General features: G+C 55.8%; 1 protein-coding gene across 1 annotated transcript; it reads right to left on the bottom strand.

Moving 5' to 3' along the window:
- Nucleotides 1-6,491: 6,491 nt before the first annotated feature.
- Nucleotides 6,492-15,328, bottom strand: LOC117644033 (sodium-coupled monocarboxylate transporter 2-like). Its single transcript, XM_034383220.1, has 7 exons — nt 15,311-15,328; nt 14,518-14,672; nt 14,033-14,392; nt 13,252-13,522; nt 12,785-12,945; nt 11,653-11,929; nt 6,492-7,248 (listed from the first exon to the last, which is right to left on the bottom strand). The coding sequence occupies exons 1-7, from the start codon at nt 15,326-15,328 to the stop codon at nt 7,129-7,131; spliced, it is 1,362 nt and encodes a 453-aa protein (XP_034239111.1). The 3' UTR covers nt 6,492-7,128.
- Between the last annotated feature and the right edge of the window lie 421 nt (nt 15,329-15,749).

The following is a 15,749-nucleotide window of genomic DNA, read 5'->3' as shown; positions in this document are numbered from 1 at the left end:
TCGGGTGGCAAAACGCCAGTAAGGAGGCAACATGAGCGGCAAATACCCCAGAAATCTTGCACATTCTAACACATTCCCACCATCATTGAACACACAATTTTACAGTGGGCATGCACCCCTTGCATAGAAGCGTGTCTGATCCATTGAACTCTTCGTCCACTCTTCGTCGATGCTCGCGTCGGCTGCCCGTCGGTGTTGTTCGAGTGTTTGAGGATGCGACGCTTGAGGGCGTGTTGGTGGTGGGCGTCATGGCGTCCGGGGAAGGCGGCCCAGGCAGTCCGGCGGGGCCTCCACTGCCGGGACTGCGGGGCCCTGGCGGGGCCGTGGCGGGGCCCGTGGGGCCGTGGTGGCCGGCCGGTCCCTTACCGTTATGATAGAGCGGGGCCGGGTCGTCGACCGGAGTACCGAGTGAAGTGAAGGGCTTAGCAGCACTGTGTGGTTGCAGGGGCGGCCTCCTCTGCGGCGTCGCGTCCGCCCGCATTTCGGGACTCTTATTTGCATCTCCAAAGATATTTCAATTCCTTTCATTCTTCACGACCCACCCCGCACCCACCCCTACCCCTTTCAACTTTAAATGGCCATAGGTTCTCAAAAAAAACACAACACAGCCACCTGAAGCACCTTTGTGCTGTGTTGATAGGGGCAGCGGTAGGGCAGCAATGATGCAAAAACCACCAGTAGGGTGTTGTTGGTGGTTGTATAAGGTGTACAATGGGTCGAGGTGGCCGAGGTGCAAGTCGGTTTTTATTTGTCAGTAATGAGGCTGGCCGCCACTCCGCGCCGCTGCGCCGCTCGTCCCACTTGGAGGGTTCAACGGCCGGGCTCCAGGGACTCCAGGGAACTCCAGGACGGTTCCAGGCCTTCCAGCGTTCCAGTGGCTGGGGCCTGGAGCCGTCCAGGTGGGCCCTTTCGAGGTAGGGGCCATTCCCCTACCTGGACAAGAACCCAAACAGGGAAGAGGCCGGGAAGAACTGGGCGGGGGGGTGGGGTGGGGTGGGGTGGGGCGGTGTAGAGCAGGGTGGGGGCCGCGGGCTTTGATGAGGTCCGCCGGGCCCGTCCCGTCCACACCTTCACTGAACAGAGAGCATCATGTTTGCCGACCAGTCGAAAGGAAAACTTCCCACTCTTCGGTGGAAAAGTGAGAATGAATATTACACGTCGGCGCGTCGGCCCGGGCCGGCCCATCCCCGAAGCCGCGCTGGCAGTGTGCTGGCAGCGCCTCGCCGGTCACCGTCCCCGACAGCGAGAGTCGCAGCGCGGCGTGGCGCGGCGCCACAGTCAATGGTAATGAAGGCATTGTCAAACATCCGATTGCCGATTGACGGCTGACTCGGCACTCACTGTAAAAAAGGGTTGCACGCACAAAGTTTCCGCAGCAGTACGAAACTTATCGAGCCAACATCCATCCGTGGCACCACCTGCTGCAAAAGCATTTATGAGTCAATGGAGATTTCAACGCACGCACGGTAAAAACGGTTCCTGGTTTTCCCAGGAACTTCCTGAAAATCGCCTATGTCTCTACCATTGGCTTCCTGGGAAAACCAGGTACCGTTTTTACCGTGCGGGCAAGAGGGGAAATTCCATGGAGACAGCATCACCTACGACGAGCGCTCCATGAGTCCATAAAGCCATGGGACGAGTATGTACAACGAATTGAGCAAATGCACTCGAAAACAACGCGGAAGTTTCCTATGGGACGCAGTTTCGGTTATCCCACAGCCCTCCCCCCCCCCCCCACACACACACACACAATTGGACACATCCTAAAGACTCGCACCTGACTTTCTTCGGCCGTTATCTCTGTCTTATCTCGGCGTCCTTATCGACGCAATAGTTCTTATCAACAGGCGATACTCTAAGAGAGAGAGAGAGAGCAGATCACTTGGGACAAGGTCACCCAACCACTTGGCCTGGCGACCTAGACCTATTTTATCGTTTTAGTATGGGGAAAATTGTTTAAATTTTGTTTAAATTTTGGAACAACAACAGAATTTTGTTGACTGTTGAAGGTTGCCGGCCTTCAAGCCATCATCATCAACAACATAACATCATCAACAACATCATCATCACCATCAGCACATCATCAACAACATCATCATCACCATCAGCACATCATCACCATCAGCACATCATCATCATCAGCACATCATCACCATCAGCACATCATCACCATCAGCACATCATCACCATCAGCACATCATCACCATCAGCAGCACATAATCACCATCAGCACATCATCTTCATCCAATATTTGCTCTAGAACACCTCTCTGTGACTGGTCCCGTCACAGGCGACATCGCGACCAGGTGTGAAGAAGTGCCTCCCCGCCAGAGTGGCCGCCTCCGCCGCGGCGGGGGCGATGACCGCCAGCAGGAGGAAGCAAATGAAGAAAGGGCAAATCGACGCGCTGGTTCATTCAAATCCTCGGCCCAGAACGGCGGGCGTTTTCGTCGCGCTGTCTCTCTTGCACTCATAGAGCTCTCCGTAAGGGTGCGAGAGAGACAGAGCGACGGAGTTCGAGCTGCGTGTCTTTCCATACCGCTCTCCGCGACCTACCAGTGGCGGTGTCAACGCCGTGCAGGCTCTGCAGGCTGACCCCGAACGCTGCTCCGTCGCTCTGTCTCCCTCGCACCCCTTCGGAACGCGCAACGAGTGCGAGAGAGACAGAGCGGCCTCTGTTGAGAATCAGCACGGCGTAATAGATGCGGCCGGATAACCTAGACCTTCGCATTTCGCGGGGTCATGGCCCGGCCGCGGCGCCGCGGCGGGGTCAGCGCACCACACTGCGCACTACAACACGCCGCGATCCACCACATTCCTTTTGGCGCGTTCACCCATGCCAGAGGACAATCACCGAAAGTGGGTAGTAGTGGGTCCGCGCCCCGCCCCGCCACACCGCGGCCCACCACCGCCACCACGCCCCACCCGGCCCACCCGAAAATGGCGGCCGGCCCGGGCGGTGAGGTAAGCGCGCCGCGATGTTCGCGTCACGCCAAAAGAGCAACGCACTTTGCTTTCGGCCCGCCTGCCTGCCTGCCTGCAGACTGATTCCGAGAGTCGTCTTCGTCGCTCTGTCTCCCTCTCACTCACGGGGCGTCCCGTACAGGTGCGGAGACAGAGCGACGAAAACGACTCTCGGAATCAGTCCTCTGCCTGCCTTTCCGTCCGGCCAGCCTCTGCAAAAGCAGCCAATGGGAGACGCTCTCGGAGGAGAGGGGTCCTTTTCTGGTGAAAACTCGCGGCGCACGAGGCGGCCGGCCGGACGGCAGTCGCTCTGTCTCTCTCGCACCTGTACGGAACGCCCCATGAGTGCGAGAGAGACAGAGCGAGACTCTCAGTCTGCAGGGCGTATCATCATTATAGACGTTAGTGTTGTTGTCGAAAAGCGCGCCGCGGTGGGGCCGACTGAGGAGTCTGACGAAATTGCTAGAACACGGGACGTGCCCATCTGTTGGCCATTCTCAAGATGAAGGTTTCTTGTTATTGTTCAATTGTTTTGACCTTCGAAACTAATGTCGTTCGAGCGAGGAAACACCTGCCAAGTCAACGCGGGGTCCGCCACTGTCTGAAATAATGTACAACTGAGAGCGAGCGTGGTAAGTTTTCAGTGAATGTTTTATGCCAACTTACAGGCGCTTTTACCGCAGATTGCCTACTGACAGGGGTTTTGCACTTACTAGTAAAATGCCAGTAAGTGTGGATATGGGCGCATAATGAGTGCAAGAAGTGACAAACCCCTCGCACGTCAAAACTAGCGCCACGATGAAAAAAAATTAACTTAAAAGGATTTTTTTCCCTGCGCCGTAAGTAAAACTAAAACATTTTATTCAGAAAACCAAAACGAAGCAAAACGTTTAGTGGATTAAGTCAAGAAAACTCAGTGTGGAGGCTGTGGCTGAAAACGGCGAGGGGCCATGACAGAGCGAGTCGCCCCGTGCACTCACTCCCCGGCCTCTCTCTCTCTCTCCGCTCCGCCACGTCACGAGCCTTGGTCTTGAACTTGACCTTGCGGAGCAGCGCGGTTGCATTGCAGGAGCGCGCGCCGCCCGGAGCGCCTGGAGTGGAGGGAGCCTGGAGCCGGCCGGCCGGCCTGGAGGCGCGCCTGGAGGCACGCCTGGAGGCGGGGGGGGGGGGGGGGGGGCTTCCAGTGCCCCTCCAGCGCCGCGCGCCGCGCTCCGCTCGCCATCCAGCGCGGCTAGCGCGGCGATAGAGAAGGAAGACAAGACGGCCCGTCCTTTTCTAGTGGAGCAGCCGGGGCGCGGCAACGCCACGGCACCGCGGCACCGCGCCGAGCCGAGGGGCCGAGAGCCGAGCCGGGAGGTGAGTGGCCGCCGAAGACCGCAGGCCGCAGGGCGCGGCGTGGCGTGGCGGCCCGTAGGCGTAGCCACGGCGCACAGTGGGCCAGAAGACCGGTGGAGGCGGACAAAACTCGAGACGCGTTTTGAGCTCCAGAGTCGCTAAATGGGACTCGAACCGAACGTGTGACCCCACCAATGGACTGCTCTCCGAACGAGGAATCCATTGGTGGGGTCCACGTTCGGTTCGAGGCCTCAGGCAGGAGCTCAAAACGCGTCTAGAGGTTTGTCCGCCTCCACCGGTCTTCTGGCCCACTGTGCGGCGCAGCCACGGCCCTTCCGCCCGGTAGGCAACCCGTGACGCAACGCACAGCGGCGTAGCCAGCGACACGTAGCCTACCGCGGGATGGCCAGGTAGGCAAGAGACTACCCTACAAGTACGGTAACCAGGTTACGAAGCCCTCCCTGATAGCGACGGGGCCACGAAGCGAGTGTTTGACAAAAATTCCCACTGAGTCGCGAACGAGTAGCCAACCTCAGTCCTCAGGTTCGAACGCGGGGTAGCCAGTTAGCGAGCCCATTTGTCGCCGCTGACGCATACAGGCTGCCGTATCTGGTGCGGATAGGGGGGGGGGGTGTCCTTCCATAGCCCCTAGATAGCCGCCTGAAAGGTAGGCAAAAAGTGCTACTTTGCCCTGTAAGTACTACGCTAAAAGTGCTACCCCCCCCCCCCCCCCGGGTCGCTTCTGGATCCGCCACTGAGTCGTATCGGCCTCTCCTATCCGCAGCGGCCCAATCACCTTCACTGCTCTGTCTCTCTCGCACTCGCGGGGCGTCCGGTGAGGGAGCGAGAGAGACAGCGTCAGCGCTGTGCTGACGAGCTGACGCGCTGACGCGCTGACGCGCTGACCGCGCAGACAGGCTGCGGCCGGGCCGCGGGGTCGCTGACCGGCGCGCGCTGCGGGTCGGGCTCGGGCAAGACGCCTGTTCACTTCACTCGCTCTCCACCTAACGGGCCGGCCGACGCCGGGCCCAGTGCCCACAGTGCCCACAGTGCACAGGACGGCGCCGTCGCGACAGTGGAAGTGCTCAGAAAAAAATAGGAAAAAGTAGAAAAACCGACAAGTTCTGTGGCCATGGAAGTACACTTTAAATGTGGCATTGGAATTCCCTGAGACTGAGTGCCTAGGTAAACCGCTCCAATTTTAAAGGCGTCAAATAGCACCCCCTTACACTATGTTCCAGGGCACTTTTGTCGCCTGATTCCAGGGTCTACAAATCATTCTGCACTGGCCTCCACCCATGACAGACCATGTGTGATTTAATTGCTATAGAGTGAGCAAAGGGTGCCCATTGTCTGGACAGCGACAAAGTTGCCAAGTTCCTCGGCACCTTGGTCGCCCACAAACAGGTACCCTTGGGTGCCCCAACAGTGGGCATCTTAAAACGTTGTCCAGAAACTGGACATTTTTTTAAAAGTCTCATACCACACTGAGCAAGGCACACAAAAGATTCACCGCTTGACTCAAGTGTTGTCGATTGCGACCCCATGTGCAGATAAGGATTTAAAACTCACCATACATGTATGTATATTCTGCCTGGCTGATACTTCTGTTTTCCAATAGGTTTCTTGTTTCTCTTCCGCCTGCTGTATGGTTTCAGGCCACAAAACACCACACAGCAACACACTCCTATGCAGAGTCTGGCTGAGCCATGAAAGGCCTCCAAATGAGGGGTTAGTCGGCAGCCATCCCCCTCGACTAGCCTCAATGTTCGAACGTTGCGACATGTCGACACACGCAAAGCACGTCCACTCCACTGCCGACGGAATTCACCCATTCTTTTCAAAAACGAAAATATCTTGAACACTTGTGAAACTGTTCTAAAAGAAAATAATAAATCACACGCGACAATGGAATCAACACAAACAACAGTCCGGTCGACGGGAGTGCCAACATAAGAAAACAAAATCCCTAACTACTCCCCCCACCGGCTTCCTTTTTAGTGGATTACGTTTTTTTATGACGGCACTCTCATCAGCAGAAATGTTGTTGTTTTTTGTCGTTTCGGATCGACATTTTCTTCTGTGAGCGAGTAGGCGAATATTGCGCACGATGAAACAGTGCCGGAAGGGTCGCCAACCTGACATGAAACGTAAATTCACGAAATAAATTCTCAACTGCGATTGTGTTTGTACTTCGTGTTCTCGTAGAGTTAAATATTTCATTTCATTCAGTCCTTTTACAACCTCTCCATAATTCAGGCTTGGAATTTTTTGTCTTCGCGACGTCGACGCGCCTTCCTCCTCTTTCCGGCGCTAAGACCGCGACGGCCCTAGATCGGCGCAGGGCGATGCCCTCTGGCGGGCAGCAGACTGATTCCGAGAGTCGTTTTCGTCGCTCTGTCTCTCTCGCACCCGTGGGGCATCACGTATGAGTGCGAGAGAGACAGAGTGACGAAAACGACTCTCGGAATCAGTCTGCAGACGAACGAGCAGGGCCGCGGAGTCGCAGCAGCCGGGCGCGCCCGGCAGAGCGAGGATAGGCAACGCAGCGTGCAGGCGGATGGAGACAGAGAGAGAGAGAGAGAAGAAGAGAGAGAGAGAGAGAGAGAGAGAGAGAGAGAGAGAGAGAGAGAGAGAGAGAGAGAGAGGCGGAGAGACGGACAGACGGACGCCGGCCCAGCTGGCCGCTTACTGACTCGCGCTGGTAGCGCCTGCGGCGACGCCGTTAGGCCACCCAACGCACACTCGTGCACGAAAGGTGGCCTACCCGCGCCTCTGCAGGCGCTAGTCGTTTACAGTGTCGTTGACGCACTCCATGCGCTTCTGTTGCTACCGCTCGACTTGTCCGTCGGCTGGGGCGGCAGACGCCGCCCGCAGGTCCTTCGACACGCGACCGGCGGCGGCCTTCTCGTCCGGCAGAATGTCATCCGCCAGGGGGTTGGCCACGCCCTGGAACAAACACACGCCGTCAAATAACGTCAAATCAAAACCCTAAAACGGAGATGGAGGACGAAGAATGAAGCACACCCTCAATTTCCTTGTGAAGAATGACCGTGTAGTCACAATACTAAGCTGTTTCTAACTAGTGTGTGATTGGAATGAATCCTAATACCGAGAAATTTATTCGTAATTAAGTTACTAGTCATGAGTACTGAAGACCCTTTACCTCTGACGTGCTGTCATGTAATGAGATTCTTGTTAACATCAATGTCACGCAGAAACATCTTGAGAGTCAAGGTTACATCAAAGTTTACTCCCCCACACACACACACACGCACACACCACAACACTCACACAGACACACTTACACACACGCAATCATTACGCGGAAGATGAATCCATTACAGCCGCGCATCCAGATAAAGGTTTGAGGGTTTGCGCGACCGCGAGATTCTCCCCCACCCCCTCTTTCCCCTCCGCGGTCGTCATTGAGTCATTGACTCCCTTTATCTGATTCGACGGCGACGCGCAAGCGGGCAAGCCGTCAGCTGTCTGCCGAGTGATTCGGAAGAGCAGTTCGTCGTTCTGTCTCTCTCGCACCCTTACGGAGAGCTCCATGAGTGCGACAGAGACAGAGCGACGAGGACGAGACGACTCTTCAGCAGATGGCTGCAGCGCCAGGCCAGGCAGCCAGGCATCCCCAAGGGAATGAGTCTGAAGCCCAGAATAGGAATGCGCTCGAAAAATGGACCACGATGCTTGGTCTGTCCTGTTCGAACAGAGGTGCTTGGTTCAAAGCGCCTGATTCCGGCCATCGCGAATTCGCAATGCACTGTGAAAGCTTAGTGATCGATCGGAAAGGTCGATTTGACCTTCGCGTCCCAGCAGCAGTTAATGCACTGGAAATTTATTGGTAAGTTTCCTAGCCCTCCGTTTCGAGTGCCGCGCCTGCTGGGCCCGGATCGCTCTCGGAGCATGCCAAAGTTTGGGTCTCTGGACGCCAAATTTTGGCACTTCGGCCCTCTCAGAGGACGATGCGAGGCCAGAAGGCCAAATTTTGGCATTCAAATCGGAGCTGCACCGGAGAGGCAAGGAGACTGACCAACGTACTTGTAGTGTAGTCCCGTTTAGGTCGCGCCGTCGCTATCTCTGCGTCGGCGGCGGCCTCGCGATCCCGAGATGCCGGCACCAATGGCACAGCGAGTGTCGCCTTAACGCGGTGCGCGCACGCTCTGCCGCCGTGCTGTTCCGGTGCGTTCCGGTGCGCTCCGGTGCGGTGCGCTCCGGTGCGGTGCGGGTCCGCGGGTTGCGGCTCCAGACGGCTCCGCGCCACGACATGCAGTCCGTGAGCTTGGCCGGAGGGAGGGTGAGGGTGGGGCGGGGCGGAACGGGGTTTGGGCTGCGCGGTTCGCAGCTAGAGAGACTCAGACACTCTAATTGAAGACTTTGCAGACTAACTATTTCTCTTTTGGAAGTATCTCCATTTGAAGTCTCTCTATTTGGTGTCTCTCTATTTAAGGTCTCTCTTGTATTTGCAATCTCTCTAAAGTCTCTCTAGTTTTTGCAATCTCTTTATTTGAAGTCTCTCTAGTATTTGCAATCTCTCTATTTTAAGTCTCCCTAGTATTTGCAAACTCTCTATTTGAAGTCTATCTAGTATTTGAAATCTTTCTTTTAAGTCTCTCTAGTATTCTCAATCTCTCTATTTGAGGTCTCTCTATGTCATTTGAAGTTTTGCCCGTTCTGAAGTCTCTCTACGTCCAGTCTCTCTACTTGCAGTGCCTATAGAACACGTTCGACGAACACAGCTTGACAGCTCTTTTTCTGTCACTGTCCCTTGCTTTACCGGGGCGTGATAGTGCTCTGATACGTTACGCGGGCGATATGCGCGCGGCACGAACGTGCTGCTGCTGCGCCAATGCCTCGGCAATGCCTCGGCGATGCCGCTCGCGTCATGAGCATCCTACAACCGGAGGAAGCACGACGTTCGAGCGTTCGACGGGAGCAAGTGCTTTATTGCACACTCTCAGCATCGCTACTGTCTCATTTTTGGCGTTTTGGTTGGGCAAGGTGCTCTTGATTTAGCGTGTTCCGCCCCTCACTCAAAAAAAAAACAGGAAAAGTATTTTGAGCACAAAAGGAACAAACTTATTACTTTGCGATAAAAAAAATAGCAAATTGCTAGATTGAAAATTATTTTCTTTGTTCTGAAATAGTTTTTAAGCACCATGGTAAGGAGTAGTGCCTTTAAAAGAACGAGTCAGAAAACGTGCAAATTCAAATTCCAATGACGTGGCGTCTTTGTTATGCTATTTGGCCCCTTCGTGGCCGCATCTTTATCTGGTTTGTTTATCTGTGCGAATGAGGAACGAGATGGAGGTACACTGTAACCGTACTCGAGAGGTGTTACGTAACGGCATAATCTGTGACGTTAGGTCTACGGTGAGGTATAGCACCGTGCCATGAATGTTGAATTAAATGGGGCAAGGTCATGTTGCTGTATTGGATTATTTTTTTATTTTTAAAGTAAGCACATCACAAAACACAGACACAGATCACTTGGTTATCGGCTTGCAACACAGTACAAAAAGCAAGGACAACTGAAACACACTAGCAGCATATAATTAAACCGACACACATTTAAACGTAACTTCTACGAGCGATTTACAAAAACAGGGTATTATGTGGCTATCACAGTTATCTTAAAGATAGGCATTTAAAAAAAATACAAAACACAAACACAATAAAAAAGCCACAATAAGTAAAAACAACCAATGTTTTAGAAACATCATTGCCAAAAACAAAACTCTAACCAATCTAGCTCATCTAGCTCAACCTCTCATACTAAAAGAGCAAAGAAAACAATGAGAGGAAAACACTACACGGTAAAAACGGCACCTGGTTTTCCCAGGAGCCCTATGGCGAAGACATAGGCGATTTCCAGGGGGTTCCTGGGAAAACCAGAAACCAGGAACCGTTTTTGCCGTGTACAAGACAGTGTTCATTGAAGCGAAGGCCACTCGCGTTCACTGCGAAGACATCAACCATCAACATGAAAAACTTGAAAAGGATGAAACACTTAATTATTGAATGAAACTATAGTTTCAGTTCAGACAAGCTTGAGAACACATCATTGGAGGTTGAACACAGGTGAGATAGTCCCCAGAAATGTTGTCTTTATAATGAAGGGCTTTGTCTGAACTCCTCTGAGAATGAATTTGAAAAACTTACGTTACAGTCTTTTGAACGCATATCGAACACGATTCATTGTGTCATGGTAAAGGCACTTAATTTTTTAATGAAAAAAAAAAAATTAAAAATAAAAAGTAAAAAAAAAATAAAAAATTTAAAAATTTTAACCTAAAAAAAAGGATTATTAAAAATTTTAAAAAAATTTTCAAATGATTGGAAAAAAACCTTGTTAGGTTTTTACCTTTGATATCAATGTGTTTGGGTTTAGTTGCAAAGGGGCCTTTAAAAGGTAAACTTAATCAACATAGCAGTATTACACTTGTATCACAGACAATGTTTCCCTCCAGCAAGCGTTACCTTCCGCGCCACTTTTCTACTGCGTGCTTTGCACACAGGCATGATGGCACAAACAAACACGTATAGAGGCAGCGAGAAGCAAAGTTTTGGACAACAACAACACCGAGAACGACAACAAAAACTCAGCAAGGCGATACCGGACAGCACATACACCCGAATGGGACTTTTGACACGTCGCGCGGGCTGCGCTTTCTTGTCTCGCGGTTCGCCGGTTCGCGGTTCGAGGTTCGCGGTTCAATGAACGTCCCAGTCGGTCACCCAGTGGAGTGACCGTGGACTGGCCGGCCATGCCGACGTCGGTTTGTTTACGGTGGCGTACGTGCAGCGGCGCGGGCCGGCGCGCCGGGTTTCCAAAACACAGTTTGAATGGGCGCCTCTTGGCTGGCCGCCTTGCCGCCCCGTGACGCATGGCCTGCCGGGCAGACCGCGCTGGCAGGCAGACCGCGCTGGCAGGCAGCCGGCCAGCGATCCGGTAATCCCGGCCGGCCGGCCGAATGAGTCCAGGCCGGCCAGCGGACTGCTTCCGAGAGTCGTTTTCGTCGCTCTGTCTCTCTCGCACTCATGGGGCGTCCCGTACAGGTGCGAGAGAGACAGAGCGACGAGACGAATGAGTCTGCAGGCTCCTGGAGGCGGGCGGGGCGCGCTGCGCGACACGCAGGGAAAGCACTCCGCACGTCACGGGACGCGCGATGACGTCACGCAGCGCCGCGGCGGGCTGTTTCCAAAGCCGTCGCTCTGTCTCACTCGCACTCACGGGACGTGCCGTCGGGGTGCGAGAGAGACAGAAGACTACAGCTGGCGGCCGTTGAGGCCGTTGAGGCTGGCGTTGCGCGCCACGGAGGGCAGCCTGCCCATGACGCTCACCTGCAAGGCGCCCGACGTCTTGTCACCCGAGCGCACCAGCAGCTTGGCGGGGCCGTGGTCGTCCTCCAGGCTGGCCTCGGACGACTGCACGGCCGTCCAGGACGGCGACGCGGACGCGGCGCGCGTCGACGAGTCGGACGGCGGCGCGTCGCTGCGCGAGAACAACGAGGCCACCGCGCTGGCCGCCACCCCGGCGGCCACCGTGATGATGAGGGACAGCGTGCAGTACCACAGGAAGGACACGCGGTACAGCACCATGGCGTACTCCTTCTGCACCCTGGAACGCGACGGAAGCCGGCGTGAGCCACAGGGAGCACTGAGGCGTTCGTTGTTGTCGGCTTCATTCAAGCATCCAACTTTTACGCTTGAAGTCAAGTGTGGGGAAGAAATTCTCCCAAGCATTTAGATAGTCTGGAACTAAGAACGACGCTTGAAGCCAAGCGCAACAGCCACTACGCTGGCAGAAAGGCGTAAAAGTGTACGCTTCGATTCTACCACTGCACTTGTGGCAGGGCGCTGAGGGCAGCCCGGCCGCCGGGCCAGGCGCCTGCGAAGTCCAGGGTAGGCAAACCCGCCAAGCAGCCGTGCTGGGCGCGACGCCTAACCCGCGCCGTGCCGTGTCAATGGACCGCTTTCGGCCTCACAGCTTGACCCACAGAGTTTGGCGAGATCCAAAAGATTACATCGGCGGTCAATGTCTCGCGGATCGCGTACTGTACGACACTGTACAGTAGTGGTTGCAGCACAGTGGGCCAGAAGACCGGCGGGCGGCACAAAATTCTAGACGCGTTTTGATCTCCAGAGTCGCTGAACCGCACTCGAACCGAACGTATGACCTCGCCAATGTATTGCCCTCCAAGCGTGTGACCCCACCAATGGATTCTTCGCTCGGAGAGCAATCGATTGGTGAGGTCACACGTTTGGTTCGAGTCCTGTTCAGCGACTCTAGAGATCAAAACGCGTCTAGAATTTTGGCCGCCTCCGCCGGTCTTCTGGCCCACTGTGCTGCAGCCACTACTGTGCAGTGTCGTACAGTACGCGATCCGCCAGACATTGACCGCCGATGTAATCTTTTGGATCTCGCCAAACTTTGTGGCCCACTGTTCGCTGAGAGTTTCGGGCAAGTACTTACGGTGCGTCGAGCAGGACGACGGTCAGGTTCATGGCGGCGCAGCCGTCGGTGGACAGCGGCAGCACGGGGTTCACGATCTGCCCCGCGTCGGTCGCCCACTGCGCGCCGATCGTCATCCAGCCCACCACGCCGATGCCCGCCAGCAGCCCCACCGTGGCGCCCTGCGGAACGGAAAGAGTGTATCAGCTTGGAGTTCCCAGTGGAGGCCAGGAGACCGGCGCCGGCGGCCAAAACTCTAGACGCGTTTCGAGCTCCAGAGTCGCCAAATGGGACTCGAATCGAACGTGTGACCCCACCAATGGATTCCCTGTTCGAAGAGCAATCCATTGGCGGGGTCACACGCTCGGTTCGAGTCCCATTTAGCGACTCTGGAGCTCAAAACGAGTCTAGAGTTTTGAGCGCCTCCGTCGGTCTTCTGGCCCACTGTGAGGCGGCCCTCGGAAAAGGGATAAGCGTGCTGGACTCACCACGGCGTTGGCGAAGGGCACGTACATGCCCAGCATGAAGAGGCCGAAGAGCGTGCCGGAGAAGAAGGAGGACAGCGCGATGGCGACGGGCGCCAGGCCGGACATGAAGGGCACCAGGAAGACGAGCGCGAAGGACAGCAGGCCGAAGCCCAGCGAGAACATCTTGACGGTGAGGCCGCGGCCGCGGTCCGACAGCTTGGCCTTGAACTGCGTGCCGTCCAGCTCCGCGAACCAGATGGCGGCCAGGGAGTTGAGCCCCGTGGACACGGTGCTGCGGAGGGACGAGGAGGACGACGTCAGCGAGGTGCTCGCCTAGAGGACTCATTCCGAGAGCCGTTTTCGTCGCTCTGTCTCTCTCGGACCCATGGGGCGTCCCTTATGGGTGCAAGAGAGACAGAGCGACGAAAACGACCCTCGGAATCAGCGAGCTAAGCGCCTGCGAAGCCAAGGGTAGGCACTCCGCCGCAGGGCTTGCCATGCGGGCGAGGATGGGTGGGAAACGCCAAAATTCTAGAGCGTTTTGAGCTCCAGAGCGCTAAACGGGGGTCGAATCGAACGAGTGACCCCACCAATGGATTCCTCGTTTGGAAGGTAGTCCATTGGTGGGGTCACACGTTCGGTTCGAGCGTGGTTAGCGACTCTGGAGCTCAAAACGCGTCTCGAATTGTGGCCACCTCCACCGGTCTTCTGGCCCACTGTGCGTCGCTCTGTCTCCGTCGCTCTCACGTGGCGTTTGTAGGGGTGTGAGAGAGACGAAGGACTCGCGAAGTAGACCGCCTACCTGAGCCCGGCGCTGAAGATGCCCGCGACGAAGAGGCCCGGGAAGCCCGGCAGGTCGCCGACGGAGTCCATGACGAAGAGCGGGAACAGCTGGTCGGCCTTGGTGACGAGCCCCGACGTGATGGGGTCGCACGCGGCGTACTTGGCGAAGATGAGCATGCCGGCGTACACCGTGAGCAGCACCACCACCGTCCAGCCCGCGCAGTTGATCCAGATCATCTGGCGCGCCTGCTTGACGGAGGGCACGGTGAGGTAGCGCTGCACCTGCAGCTGGTTGGCGCCGTACACCGCCATGTGCAGCACCGCCGCGCCCACGAACGACGACCACACGGAGTAGCGCTCGGTGGGGTCCGTGGTCCACCTGCAAAAAAATGCCGTTTAGTTACACAGTCGAGTTTATAAATTTTAAAAGTGTCTTTGTAGGTTTGGTGTGTAAAAAGTGTAAAGGATCTCTGCTAAAAACAGAGGGAAAGTGTGGGCCCTTACTTGAACAGGTCTCCCCGGCCGTGCTCCACGTTGCGGCGCCACACCGTGTCCAGGCCGCCCACCTCGACGGTGCCCTTGATGAGCACCGCGAACATGGCCACGTACAGCACCACCACCTGGAAGGTGTCCGTCCAGACCACCGCCTTCATGCCGCCCTGGAAACAAGAACAGAACAAAATCTTCACGTGTCTTTCCCAAATTTTTTGTTTACACTTTGAAAACCTTTACAAACTATTTAGGTTAAAAAGTAAGATTGTCAAATCCGTATTTTGAGCCACATTAAACTTACAAAAAAAATACTTGAAAATTTTCAACTATTTTTTCTAAAAAAAAAGAAACATTTTTGGAACTAAGAACGACGTTGCAAGCCAAGCGCAACAGCCACTACGCTGGCAGAAAGGCGTAAAAGTGTACGCTCCGATTCTACCACTGCACTTGTGGCAGGGCGCTGAGGCAGGGGTCTCAGAGGGGGGCCCCGCGGGCCGGCCCGGGCCCCGGAGCTGGGGTGCCACACGGCCGCAGCGGGCCGCAATGGAAAGATAGGCGGGCCAGACTGGGGCCGCACGGCCAGGCTCAGTCAGCGGCGGCTGGGCGGCGGCGCGCTGCCTCGTCGCCCAGCTGAAAACGTGAACCGGCCGGCTCGCCGTGGCTGGCGGCATCTCTCTCGCACCCCAAAAGGGCCCATATGGGAGGAAAAGGACAGACAGTCAGTCCGTGGGGGCCGAGGCAGCGCAGCGCTGGGTCGCCGCCGTCGCCGCTGCCGTGCGGCTGGGTCGAGTCCGGCGTGTCACACCTTCGCCCCCTCACTCATTTCATCTCCTATCTCTCTTCTTTGCCTTTCTCTCTCTCTATGCGGCCCGCAAGCCATGCTCACTCTGAGACCCCTGCGCTGAGGGCAGCCCCGCCGCCGGGCCAGGCGCCTGCGAAGTCCGGGGTAGGCAAACCCGCCAAGCAGCCGGCTGGGCGCCAGGCCAACCCGCGCCGTGCCGTGTCAATGGCCGCTTTCGGCCTCATAGCTTGACCCACAGAGTTTGGCGAGATCCAAAAGATTACATCGGCGGTCAATGTCTCGCGGATCGCGTACTGTACGACACTGTACAGTAGTGATTGCAGCACAGTGGGCCAGAAGACCGGCGGGCGGCACAAAATTCTAGACGCTTTTTGATCTCCAGAGTCGCTGAACCGCACTCGAACCGAACGTATGACCTCACCAATGTATTGCCCTCCAAGCG

Source organism: Thrips palmi, unplaced genomic scaffold, assembly GCF_012932325.1.
Source record: "Thrips palmi isolate BJ-2018 unplaced genomic scaffold, TpBJ-2018v1 HiC_scaffold_17, whole genome shotgun sequence".
NCBI lineage: Eukaryota > Metazoa > Arthropoda > Insecta > Thysanoptera > Thripidae > Thrips > Thrips palmi.
This window is presented reverse-complemented; position numbering and strand designations above follow the sequence as displayed.